This window comes from Ranitomeya variabilis, chromosome 6, assembly GCF_051348905.1.
Source record: "Ranitomeya variabilis isolate aRanVar5 chromosome 6, aRanVar5.hap1, whole genome shotgun sequence".
Taxonomy (NCBI): Eukaryota; Metazoa; Chordata; class Amphibia; order Anura; family Dendrobatidae; genus Ranitomeya; species Ranitomeya variabilis.
Genome location: NC_135237.1, coordinates 191,173,368 through 191,186,269, shown reverse-complemented (window position 1 = coordinate 191,186,269; position 12,902 = coordinate 191,173,368). Strand labels below are relative to the sequence as shown.

At 42.4% G+C, this 12,902-nt stretch overlaps 1 protein-coding gene and 1 long non-coding RNA gene across 2 annotated transcripts in view; one reads left to right on the top strand and one right to left on the bottom strand.

The window, feature by feature from the left end:
• ITGA9 (integrin subunit alpha 9) overlaps positions 1-12,902 on the bottom strand; it is an 823,989-nt gene that overhangs the window by 534,640 nt on the left and 276,447 nt on the right. The window contains exon 15 of the mRNA XM_077269347.1: positions 12,088-12,248. Coding sequence (XP_077125462.1) covers positions 12,088-12,248 — 161 coding nt within the window. The remainder of the gene's footprint in view (positions 1-12,087; positions 12,249-12,902) is intronic.
• Positions 3,622-12,902, top strand: part of LOC143782180 (uncharacterized) — a 28,978-nt gene continuing 19,697 nt past the window's right edge. The window contains exons 1-2 of the long non-coding RNA XR_013216882.1: positions 3,622-3,713; positions 6,535-6,650. This is a non-coding gene — a long non-coding RNA (uncharacterized LOC143782180). The remainder of the gene's footprint in view (positions 3,714-6,534; positions 6,651-12,902) is intronic.

Genomic DNA, 12,902 nt, shown 5'->3' with positions numbered 1-12,902 from the left:
TTTCTGGGAAGACAATAGTTCCCGTTAGCTGTTTAGATACATATATATTGTAACCAAATACTTTTGAATACAGATTGATTTGTGCTTTTTATATGGGACTATTATAATCTTAAGCGCTGTTATTATTGGTAAAAAAACAAGTTTATATTGGATCCCCTTTCCTGCTTCGGCATTATTATTAAGTAAAAATGATTTTATACTATGTGTGAATAATAAAAACTGTTGTGGCATAAGATACTCCTTTCTCCCCACTTTTTCGCTTTAATTAGCTTGTAGGGTTTTTTTGTATAATATTGTCTATTGAGTTTTTGCCTATACCTAATTCCAAATATAGGTTAATCTTGGTGTTTACTACCTAGTTGCTGCAGCACATGAAAGTAAAAATACAAACAAAAACAAAAATTTTTGCATCACAAAATGGCACAAAATTCCTGTGGATGAATGTAACAAACTTTGATTGCATCATGCAACATAGTTTAAAGCAACATACTGTATATTCTACTAGACGTAGTCTACTGGTCAGAGTTGCTTTCTGAGAGCCAAGGCACTTCATGGGTAGCTACGGCGCTATACGTGTAAAATCCGTACCTACTTTAATATCTTTAATATCTTTATACCTACTGCACAAGCATCTATCATGGGGGCTTTGCCTTGCAGCATGGGTGCTGTGGGTCACCAAGTTGCACCCCAGCTTGTCCGCAGCCACTTTGCCAGTGGTTGGCACAGAGCCACACCTTTTCAGCTAGGAACCTACAGAGGTTCGCAGTGACGTGGCAGAGGGCGTCATACAGTCTGATCAGAATGTTAAACCCTTAATCCCATATGATGTACTATCCCGTCGAGGTGACCTGGGACTTAATTCCCAGGGACGGGATAGAACGTCATTATTAGATTATTACAGCTGACATCCGGCACTATGTGCCAGGAGCGGTCACGGACCACTCCTGGCACATTAACCCCCAGAACACTGCGATCAAACATGATTGCAGCATTCCGGCGGTATAGGGAAGCATCACGCAGGGATGTGATTGCGTTGTTCTGAGCGTCTCCTCCCTGCAGGCCCTGGGGCTCCTTCTGGGTCCTGCAGGGAGGTGGCTTGCAAGTGCCTGCTAAAAGTACACATATGTAGTATCGCCGCATTCATAATGACCCGACCTATAAAACTGTCCCACTAGTTAACCCCTTCAGTGAACACCTTAAAATAAAAAACCGAGGCAAAAAACAACGCTTTATTATCATATCACCGAACAAAAAGTGGAATAACACGCGATCAAAAAGACAGATATATAAATAAACATGGTACCGCTGAAAACGTCATCTTGTCCCGCAAAAAATGAGCTGCCATACAGCATCATCAGCGAAAAAATAAAAAAGTTATAGTCCTCAGAATAAAGCGATGCAAAAATATTTTATTTTTAACATAAAATTGTTTTTATCGTATAAAAGTGCCAAAACATAAAAAAATGATATAAATGAGGTATCGCTGCAATTGTACTAACCTGAAGAATAAAACTGCTTTATCAATTTTACCAAATGCGGAACGGTATAAACGCCCCCCCCCCCAAAAAAAAAAATAAATAAATAAATAAATAAATAAATTCATGAATTGCTGGTTTTTGGTCATTCTGCCTCACAAAAATCGGAATAAAAAGCGATCAAAAAATGTCACATGCCCGAAAATGGTACCAATACAAACGTCAACTTGGACCAAAATATGGAAAAATTATAGCTCTCAAAATGTCAAGACGCAAAAACAATTTTTTGCACTAAAAAAAGCGTCTTTTAGTGTGTGACAGCTGCCAATCATAAAAATCCGCTAAAAAAAACAGCTATAAATAGTAAATCAAACCCCCCTTCATCACCCCCTTAGTTAGGGAAAAATAATAAAATAAAAAAATGTATTTATTTCCATTTTCCCATTAGGGTTAGGGTTAGGGCTAGGGCTACAGTTAGGGTTGGGGCTAAAGTTAGGGTTAGGGTTGGGGCTAAAGTTAGGGCTTTGATCACATTTATGGTTGGGATTAGGGTTAGGTGTGTGTCAGGGTTAGGGGTGTGGTTAGGGTTGGGATTAGGGGAGTGTTGTGGTTAGGAGTGTGGTTAGGGCTGGGATTAGGGTTATGGGTGTGTTAGGGTTATGGTTAGGGTTGGGATTAAGGTTAGGGGTGTGTTCGGGTTAGGGCTGGAGTTAGAATTGAGGGGTTTCCACTATTTAGGCACATTAGGTGCTCTCCAAACGCGACATGGCGTCTGATCTCAAATCCAGCCAATTCTGCGTTGAAAAAGTAAAACAGTGCTCCTTCACTTCTGAGCTCTCCCGTGCGCCCAAACAGGGGTTTACCCCAACATATGGGGTATCAGCGTACTCAGGACAAATTGGACAACAACTTTTGTGGTCCAATTTCTCTTGGTACCCTTGGGAAAATGAAAAATTTGGGGCTAAAAAATCATTTTTTGTGGGAAAAAATGATTTTTTATTTTCACGGCTCTGTGTTATAAACAGTAGTGAAACACTTGGGGGTTCAAAGTTTTCTCAACACATCTAGATAAGTTCCTTGGGGGGGTCTAGTTTCCAATATGGGGTCACTTGTGGGGGGTTTCTACTGTTTGGGTACATCAGGGGCTCTGCAAATGCAACATGACGCCGGCAGACCGATCCATCTAAGTCTGCATTCCAAATGGCGCTCCTTCCCTTCCGAGCTCTGCCATGTGCCCAAACAGCGTGCTCAGGACAGATTGGACAACAACTTTTGCGGTCTAATTTCTCCTGCTACCCTTGGGAAAATACAAAACTGGCGGCTAAAAAATAATTTTTGTGGAAAAAAAAAGAACTTATTTTCACAGCTCTGTGTTATAAACGGTAGTTATATACTTGGGGGTTCGAAGTTCTCACAACACATCTAGATAAGTTCCTTAAAAGGTCTACTTTCCAAAATGGTGTCACTTGTGGGGGGTTTCAATGTTTAGGCACATCAGAGGCTCTCCAAACACGACATGGCGTCCTACCTCAATTCCAGTCAATTTTGCATTGAAAAGTCAAACGGCGCTCCTTCCCTTCCGAGCTCTGCCATGCGCCCAAACAGTGGTTTACCCCCACATATGGGGTATCGGCGTACTCAGGACAAATTGTACAAAAACTTTTGGGGTCCAATTTCCCCTGTTACCCTTGGTAAAATAAAACAAATTGGAGCTGAATTAAAATTTTTGTGAAAAAAAGTTAAATGGCCATTTTTTTTTTTTAAACATTCCAAAAATTCCTGTGAAACACCTGAAGGGTTAATAAACTTCTTGAATGTGGTTTTGAAATTTTACCACTATCATGAAGTACAATATGTCACGAGAAAACAATGTCAGAATGATCAGGATCCGTTGAAGCGTTCCAGAGTTATAACCTCATAAAGGGACAGTGGTCAGAATTGTAACAATTGGCCCGGTCATTAACGTGCAAGCCACCCTCGGGGGTAAAGGGGTTAAACTAAGAATCTCATGTTCAGTTTTGTAAATATTTGCCTAGTGGGCCTCTCTGACCTTTCCCGGACCCTGCACACTGCAATACTTTGCTCTGCCATCAACAGGGCAGAGAAGTAAACCTGCGCAGGAGCGCTGATGCAGGGAGTCATCAAGAAGCAGGAGGGCATCGTCGCAAGAAGATAGAAGGTGCCGGACCCGGACCTGCGACACCCATCGGACCGGACCGCACAGGACCGCCCTCCCGGGTGAGTTTAATATAACTTATTTTTCTTCACTTGCAGGTTGGACCAGGGGCTTAATCTACAGCATTATAGCATGTTGTAGATAAGCCCTGAAAGGCAGTGGCCGCATCTTATAGCGGCAAGATCTGTTCACAGGTTTCCTTTAATGCATGATTTTTGGATGTGCGGTCCATGTCTTTTAAGGATAACAGCAGCATTAAAACCAAATAAAACAGTACACATATTAAGGCAAGTGACAATGCCTTTAAAAGTAAGGATATTGTATAATACACATGGGAAAAAGACTACTATTCCCATGTCTCTCTCCTACCATTCTCTAACTATATAGACTGTAGGTAAAAAAGAATCGAGTTTGTTACACTACAGATCACAATATTCTTACCAAGGATTAACAGTAATGAATGGATGAATCAGATTGGTGTATAACTGAGATTACAGAAGGATAGTGCTGCTATTTTAACAGTAGCATACGTTGCCATTAGTTTATCTAAAAGATCATTTATTATTTATCTACTGACCATTATAAAACCAGTTAAGCACAAGGGTGTCTTTACTTGAGATCTTGGATGTGTGAGATTATGTATCTTTGTGCACTGCTTAACATCTATAACTTAGCTATGACTATAAAATATAATATATGGCGTACTATGAGGTGAGAAATAAAAGTAGCCATACATTACAGCAACCACACATTAAGATTTGCACATTTCCTCTGAGCCATACGTTTTTGTATGTGGTCTTGAAGCAAATCTATCAAATCTCTCGATGTCCTCACTTAATCACACACATGCTCTTCAAACATTTTTTGCCATGAGAATTCCAGCAGAGATCACTGGCTGATGCCCTCCAGTAAAACCACAGAAATAACTATCACGTTTGGCTTATTTAGTGGTTTCTACATTTATGCCTGCTGGGGAATTGAGGGCAGAGGTGTGGGCTGTGGTTTGTCTGTCCAAATCACAGCGTTAGAGGAAGCTTAGTGGTTCTCACTTTAAAAGAAAGTTAAAATGAAAATAAAACACAATTCTGTATCAAATACTTTCTTGATCCTCATCTGGAATGCTGATGCCTCTTCTCTCAACAGAAGGCTTTCCCATATGCATTAGCCTGAAGACAAGGGCCAAGTACACTGGCATCCGTTCATATTGGTTTTTAATTTAAAAAAGGGTCCACAACAGATGCCAGGACTCTATACTAGAAGGCCACTTCTTTTGAAGAATCTGTACTGACCCTTTTTTTTTTTTATTTCGTAACTTGAAGTCTCATTTACATAGAAAATCAGTTATACAATGCAGCTAAAAATAACAAAACAAAGCAGTACGTGACTAGATATTATTTTCATACTACCGGGATATCAAATTATCATAGGTATACCAGCCTGGAAAATAATTAAATGAGATAATTCCCTCCTTTTAAAGCTCACAGTCAGTACTGCTTCCTGGTTTACTGGGAGGAATCAACACTGCAGCTAATCAACAGCCGCTGATCAGCTGCAGCCATCTACCAGCTTCCTCCACTCCAATGGAATGTGACGGCTGCAGCCGATCAATGGCTGCTGATGACATGCAGCAATCACATGACACCCACCACTAAGTACTGATGTCAAGAGACTGGCGGGGGGCACAGTACCAAGTGCAGGTCCGGTAGGTGAGTATAACCTTTTATTTATTACTCCACCGGTTCACGGTAACATTAGAAGGATTCTCCACTACTAGACAACACCTTCTTACAGATAGCTAGATGAAAAAACAACAATATACCCTCACCACTTGGACTGGTGGCATTCCAGTGATGTTAGGCAGGCTTCACACTAGCGTTCGGCAGGGCTGCGGACGGCAGCCTTCTTCCTCTGTGAAGCCCCATCCACTGCCATGCCTATTCCTTCAGCTCCGCCTATGTCTGCATGGTTCTGCGCACCCTATCTTTAACATTGGGTACGCATGCCATGTGGATGTATGCGGATGCCTCCACATGCGTCGTTTTGAACCGCAACAAAATCCTAACATGTTGTGCTTGGCGCAGGTCAACGCAGCGTCAAGACGCATGCAGAAGCATCCGCATACATCCGCATGTCCTGCGTACCCAATGTTAAAGATAGGGTATGCAGGACGCATGCCGACGTAGGCAGAGCTGAAGGAAGAGGCGTGGCAGTGGGCGGGGCTTCACAGGGAAGGAAGGCTTTCATCCGCAGCCCTGCCGGACGCTAGTGTGAAGCCTGCCTTAGTGCTGTGTTTCTCAGAGATCATGTGACATTCTTATGTCACGAGAACACTGCAGCCAATTAGCCGCTGCATCCTTCATAGTTCTGTCAGATGGAACAGTTCCCTGGATGTAGCGATCACGCAATATACAAAATGTCATGTGACCGCCAGGAGTCACAGCGCCGACATCGCTGAGACGGCAGCAATATGGTGTGATGACATATTTGTATTTTATCTGGAGGACTAAGCATTTGTTACTGGGTGGTCCAGTGCTAGACCACCCCTTTAACTTATAAAGCAGGGAAGAACACAACTCACATAGTAGGGCTCATTAGTGTAGCTGGTGGCAGGTGATGGGAGAGCACCCTTGGTGCAATGCTGTGTAATATATAGGTGCTATAGCAATAGGATGTCATATAGGATTGTCTCTGAGTCCTGGCTTCTATTACAATTTTGTTTTCACAAATGTTTAATATTTTTACATCTTAGTAAAATGATTGAATTCATGACAGTTAATAGTTAAATGTAATGAGAATGGTCTGAACTAAGAATGCTAGAAATGTTCTATTAATCGTGGTCGGCCATCCGCTGCTCTTTTCCATTCTCTGTTCTATATTCTACAGGAAATGCTGTGACCGCGATGAAAAGAAAACCAAATCATATTTATTCCTGAAGCCATCTAAACAGAACTGACCTGTCTGACATATTGCCTGACTTCATACTGTACAAGCCATGGCTGGTAGGACTTGATTAAATGAGTCTCCGGCTCATACCCTGCTGATTGCACTCAATTAGGCTCCCGCAAGTGGTCTTGTCCTCAGCGTTACCTCATATCCTAATCAATAATGTACGGAAACTATAAGCCCTCAAAGTGCTGTTGTCTGTCTGACAGCTTCAATTATATATGATTTCTTCATAATCCTTTGCAGTCAGAGCAGAACATTGATATTTGTCCCACTATCGTGTGGCGCGAGGGGCGGTAATATACAGGACAATGGTTCCTCCCTTTCATGCCATACAATCAAATTCCCTTTAATAAAACTCTAAGGTACTCATATAGTGGTTGGTATCTTATTTTATTGGACAAAATAGTAGGGTGCATTAGTCAGAACAATTGTCCATCTTTAAAAACATTGTATGTTACTGGAATGCATGTAATAGGGGCAAAAAAAATCATTTTTGCAATTGGGTTTTATTAATAATTTTGCACCATTTAGCATTTCTAGGCTCTTTGTTTTCATCTCTGATGTGATCTGTGATCAAAAGTCAGCAGAGAGGAGCTCAGAAAAAGAGAAATAAGGCTATGTGCACACATTGCGGACTTTGCTGTGGGTCCGCAGCAGTGTTCCATGCGTTTACAGTACCATGTAAACCTATGGAAAACAAAATGCGCAGTCCACATGCTGCGGAAAAAAACATGCGGAAACGCTGTGTTTATTTCGCAGCATGTCAATTCTTTATGCGGATTCTGCAGCAGTTTACACCTGCTCCATAATAGGAATCTGCAGGGTAAAACCGCAGTGGAATCCACACAAAAACCGTGGAAAAAACGGGGTAAATCCGCAGTGCGGATTTCCTGTGGATTTACCAAAATCAGTGCGGAAAAATCTGCACACCTTTCCGCAACGTGTGCACATACCCTTAAAGAGGTATAAACTCCCCATCAGACCAGCATAGCGGACTGACTGATGGATTCTCAGTTAACTCATTCTGCAGTCAGCAATAGGCAATGCAACACTAATGCCATAGAAGGCAAACAGTGCAACATTTTGTGTTATTAAACACAAAAATGATTTTTCATGTCAGATTTGGCCAGCCCTGCCAAAATGGGTGTATCTGGGGATGGAAGGAGTGTGGCTATGCCTACCTGTCAAATTCATTAATACTGACCACGTTCTTTACGCCAGAAATGTAACACCAGTCTCTGATAGTGATGAACGAGTGTGCTCGGGTGACCTCCGAGTATTTGTTAGTGTTCGGAGATTTAGTTTTCATCCCGGCAGCTGAATGATTTACAGCTACTAGCCAGCCTGAGTACATGTGGGGGTTGCCTGGTTGCTAGGGAATCCCCACATGTAATCAAGCACTAAAAAATACTCGGAGGACACCCGAGCACACTCGCTCGACACTAGTCCCTGACTTAAGTAGCATTCCTGGTGAGGCAACCACCTGTCAGGAACACCGCACTGCACTTGATCACTGAGCCAGTGCGCGTGTCCTGAGTAAAACAAACTGTGCCCAAAGATACCTGTGGAGCGCGGCAGCAGCGGTGAAGATGTGTGCTTCAGACAAACAGGACCTGAAGCACGTGACTGACTACTGGGGGTGTGGCCTATGCTCCAGAGAGCTAGGAGCTGAAGGAAAACTTCTAGAAAGGTAACTACGGGACAAAGTTACCAAGGGATTAGACAGAATGGATGGTCAGGACGTGGCCAAGGGGTCATACACAGAGAGGGCAGCGCAGTACAAGAGAAGCAGGCAGAGGGTAGTCAGGAAGTAGCCAAGGGGTCATACCGGAGAGGTCAGCGCAGTACAAAAAGGACAGGCAAAACTCATAACAGGGACACAGCTAAATCAGAACCAGACAGATGTAACGTAGCACAAGCACAACAGGGTCAAACACACTTGGCCAAGGGTCAGAGCATAAGCGACATGGAATGGCCCCACTATGAGGCTATAAGAAGCCTCCCAGAATCCCAGAGTGAGGCCATCCAGGTTAACCCTAAAACCACCTAATCCCAGAAACTCCAGTGACCATGACACCACCACAACAAAGATGCCCTGAACTCACTAATTGAAGCGTGCTTCTTAATGAATTTGGCACATTGTACTCCAGCGAATCCTTCATTAAGAATGATGTGTGTAACGCCAATCAAAATGAATACATCCCATAGTTCACAGATTCAAACAAGATCAGTGACGGCCCTGCTCACAACAGCTTACACAGACATTGGGATGACACAAAGGGTAAGAAGTGCTAGGGTATATAATAAATAGGGGTACGGTACTCATGTAAAGCTGCTAACATATTCACATTATGGGTTCAAAGATGGTAGAAACAAACACTATATTATGGCACTGCCTCCCAGACCTTACTGTACCGTAACCGGAGCCTGTGCCTCTCCCGCACTAGCACTACATTGTATAAGAGCCATCCATATCAGTTATGGAGGGGGACATTTTCACTTACAGTTCCTTAGAAAAGAAGTTTGTGGAATAGTTTTGGCACTACACAAAACAGGACCCAGGTGAGCACCCTAGTAAATTCTGCAACATTCCCCTATACTATGGGTGGATTATATCACTGGTCTCAGCTTTGCTACATATAAACACAATGTTATTGTATATTTGCTCTTCAATGTGATGAAACTTCCTCGCACTCTGCTTTCTGGCCATTATTATAAGATATGACTATATTTGTGTGCCCAGCTACATAACTTTTACAGATGACATCTGCACAGTAGTTCTTGAAAGTGGCATTACAATTTTGCCAACTATGTGTCAAACTAAACTACACGTAGTGTTCATGTCAGTTTTCCCACTGTGAATTAAAGAATGTGTCGCAGACTCGCAGTGCCTTTCTCCATATAATGAAGTGATATCCTATATTCTTCCACATTATGGAGGTGATGCTGGAGTCCACAGTGGAACATTTGTACAAAACACTACAACAGAAATGAGGATTTAAGGGTGAATGTGCAAATTAATGCCGGCTTTACTGGGTTTTAGATCTCTTTCTGAAATTTCTCCAAACCTGGGGCAAGCTCTTTCCATTTGGTAGGATGAAAAAGGAAACATAGTGGGAAATAGGAGGTACCGTAGACACCAATCAGGACTGACACTGGCGTGGGTAAATTTGTGTTTTCTTCTTTCAGTCATTGAGGCAGATACTGTCTGCAATTTAGAAATGTTCTAACTAGACTACAGTATGTGTAATAATTATATGGGTACTACGGAATCTGATAGCATGGGATAAAGCCAGTCTGAGAACAAAGTTGCAGCAAAAGATGTATTTACTCAAAAACAGAAATGTAAACAGAACTAACAGATATTTCTGCAATTGTAACGAGGTCCTCAGCTCTATATAGAAAATAGCCAACAGGATAGCAAACAAAACATAGTACAGATATTCCTGCAATTGTAACGAGGTTCTCAGCTCTATATAGAAAATCACAGCAAACTGAGTAGCGGGGCGCGACCGCGAATGTGAACCAGTCCAGCAAGGAAATTATGTGGAAGCAAACAAGACACTTGAACGAGGAAGTCCAATAAGGTTATAGTGCAAATGCACACAGTATTTAAATGATGAAGTCAGCAACACTTGCTCATACGTGTGCACAGTTCTTGTTAGTAGGAGTCCAATAGTTCACAGATGATGCATCATGTGACTGACGTCCTAGAAAAGAGAGGACGAGGGGAGAAAGAGGGAGAGCGCTATCTAAGCGTAGTAGATGAGTAGAACTTGGAGAGATAACACAGCTTGAATCTTGCTCACCTGGTGTGGTTGTGCAAAGAGGCATAACACTGGGAAAAATTTTGTACGCAAAGGAAATCCTTCCACTGGTGTGCTGCACTTCGCAGCAGTTCCAGAGGCGAGAGGTAGCTGAATGAGGTGAGGCAGACCACCGAGTAGTGAGCAGCAGAAGCTGGGAGTTAACCAGCAAACAGGCAGATGCTCAGGAGCCAGCAGCACAAAATATTCAGGCACAGGTGAACACAAGACCCGGACTTAAATAATCAGGACAGACAGGAAGTTCCATGACAGGGCGAGATCCAAGACTCCATCTTGGATCAGGGCGAACAGACACCAGGAAAGTCCGGAATCCTTACAGTATGCACTAGATCCTGCTAGATCTTTCCCACGTAGCAATATATATTTTCCCCAAAACCATGCTTCCTTGATGAGCCAGGCTTAAATAGTGTTTATAGCACGTGTAGCTTAGATGTTTCATGAAACAAAGATTTTATAGCTGTACATATGCTGCAAATTTGCAAAAAATGCGGCCATTCTTTTTGCAGAAATGTTTGCCCTCTTGACTAAAATGGAGTAAACACATATTGTGACCATGAAAACCAAATTCATAGGGCATTAGTTAATGGTATTATCACTTCCATCTTAAGTGGTCTTTAGGTAGTTGGCAACCAGCTGCCTCTAAGTTCTTAGCCACGTAACAAAAAAATACAAAAGTCCAGATAACCCCTTTAACTGGATTCATCCTGGGATTCCTGGTTCATGAGTAGACAGCCAGAACAGCAGAAACGACTGACACAAAGTAGGGACAGAAAGGAAGCAAGTTATTATGTGTGAGGAGCTTTAGACTTTGATTTGTTATTTTTCCTCCTTAAAGGGAGTCTTCCTCCTCAGAAATATCTACAGTATATTAAACTAGCTGTACAGTGATATATGGGACGCAGCCCCTATATACATCATACTAGCACTGTACATTTTAGTAGAACAGTACCTGAGAAAATAACTTCTAACTGAAATGCAAATGAAAAGACTCATAGGACCAGAGGTCAAGCACCATTACACCCACTCAATTAGCATTTTGGGGGCTTACCCGCTTTTGATTGACAGCGTTCGCTTGCCCAAAGCCTGACCTCAGCCCACTTGTCTGCACACAGGTTCAGTGTAGGCACGCACCCAGTGTGGACTGGCGCATTCTTCTCCTTGGCGCCTTTCTGAAGCAAGTCACATGCTTCACTTCCGAGCTCATCAGTGTAGCGAGCGGAGGCTGGAGCGGAGCCAGGGTCTACAACGCACTATCCCACCCTGTGTGTATGTGAGCACTGGCACCGGGTACACGTGGCCGGACTCAGGCAGTGTCAGTGCGCACATGTGGGCTGAGTTTACGCAGCACTCACTCTGGGCAAAGAAGTGCTGTCAATCAGGAGCAGGGGACAGGCTAATTGAGGGGGCATGAGGGTTCACTGAGCCCTTGGCCATGCAAGGGTGAATCAAAGCCCTCCATTAATATTTGAATTAATTTAAAGTAAAAGTACTGTATCCATGGTACAGCTAGTTTAATCTGCATTGAGAGAGCACATGACGCACATGCTTCTTATTCTGACCCATCAGTACACAGTGCACCTGGCCTAATAGGTTGTTAATACGTATGAGATGATGCCAAATGAAAAGCCAACATGTTAGACTGGTCTGTGTAGCAATGACATACCTTTACATGTGCTAGATACTGGTCACACTTCTCCTTCATGTGGGTGAGCTGGAGCTTATCACTGACATGAGCCACAGTCTCGCCAGAGGAGACAAAAAACACCCTGGGCGGATGGCCACTTTCTCTTTTCACAATATCAGCAGTTAAATTGTACGTCAACTCTGCAAGACAAGGTGAGAATTTCGGAGTTTTTACAAATCCATTATGATGCTTGTAACCTGCAACACTAAAAAAAATCTAAGTTAGCTGCATCAACGTCCTAATGCCAAAAATGGCAAATATTAAACTTTGCAACTAAAAAAAAATGAGTGGTATTAAGCTGAAGGCCATGGACAGTCAGTCTTGACAGATATACTACAATTTGCACCAGAAATCTGCGTAAATTATAGAGGAAATCTTCAGTGGGTGGTCTTACTCCCTTTATAACTGTAAGCAGATGCAGAGATACCTGTCGATCACTAAGTAGGACCGCCCACTGGACTCCTGAGCACCGAGAGAGCAGAGATTTTGATTAAGAAAATACCGTACAAGTAAAACTGAATCTTTTCGCACAAACATTAAATATATTTAGCTCCTCCTGCTCAATAACATATTCCCCTCAGAGTGTAAAACACTTTGTATGTACACTGACAGGTTTTCATTAAATCACAAAAATGAAAATGCTCCTAGTTTTTTTTTTTACATTCCATCAAAAAAATATAATTATAATATAACATACACACTACAAAAACAAACATTGCAGCAGCACAGACATTAAGTAGATGGTTAATCAATAAAAATGCTTTTAAAGTTCACAGTCAGGCTATCTAATGTAA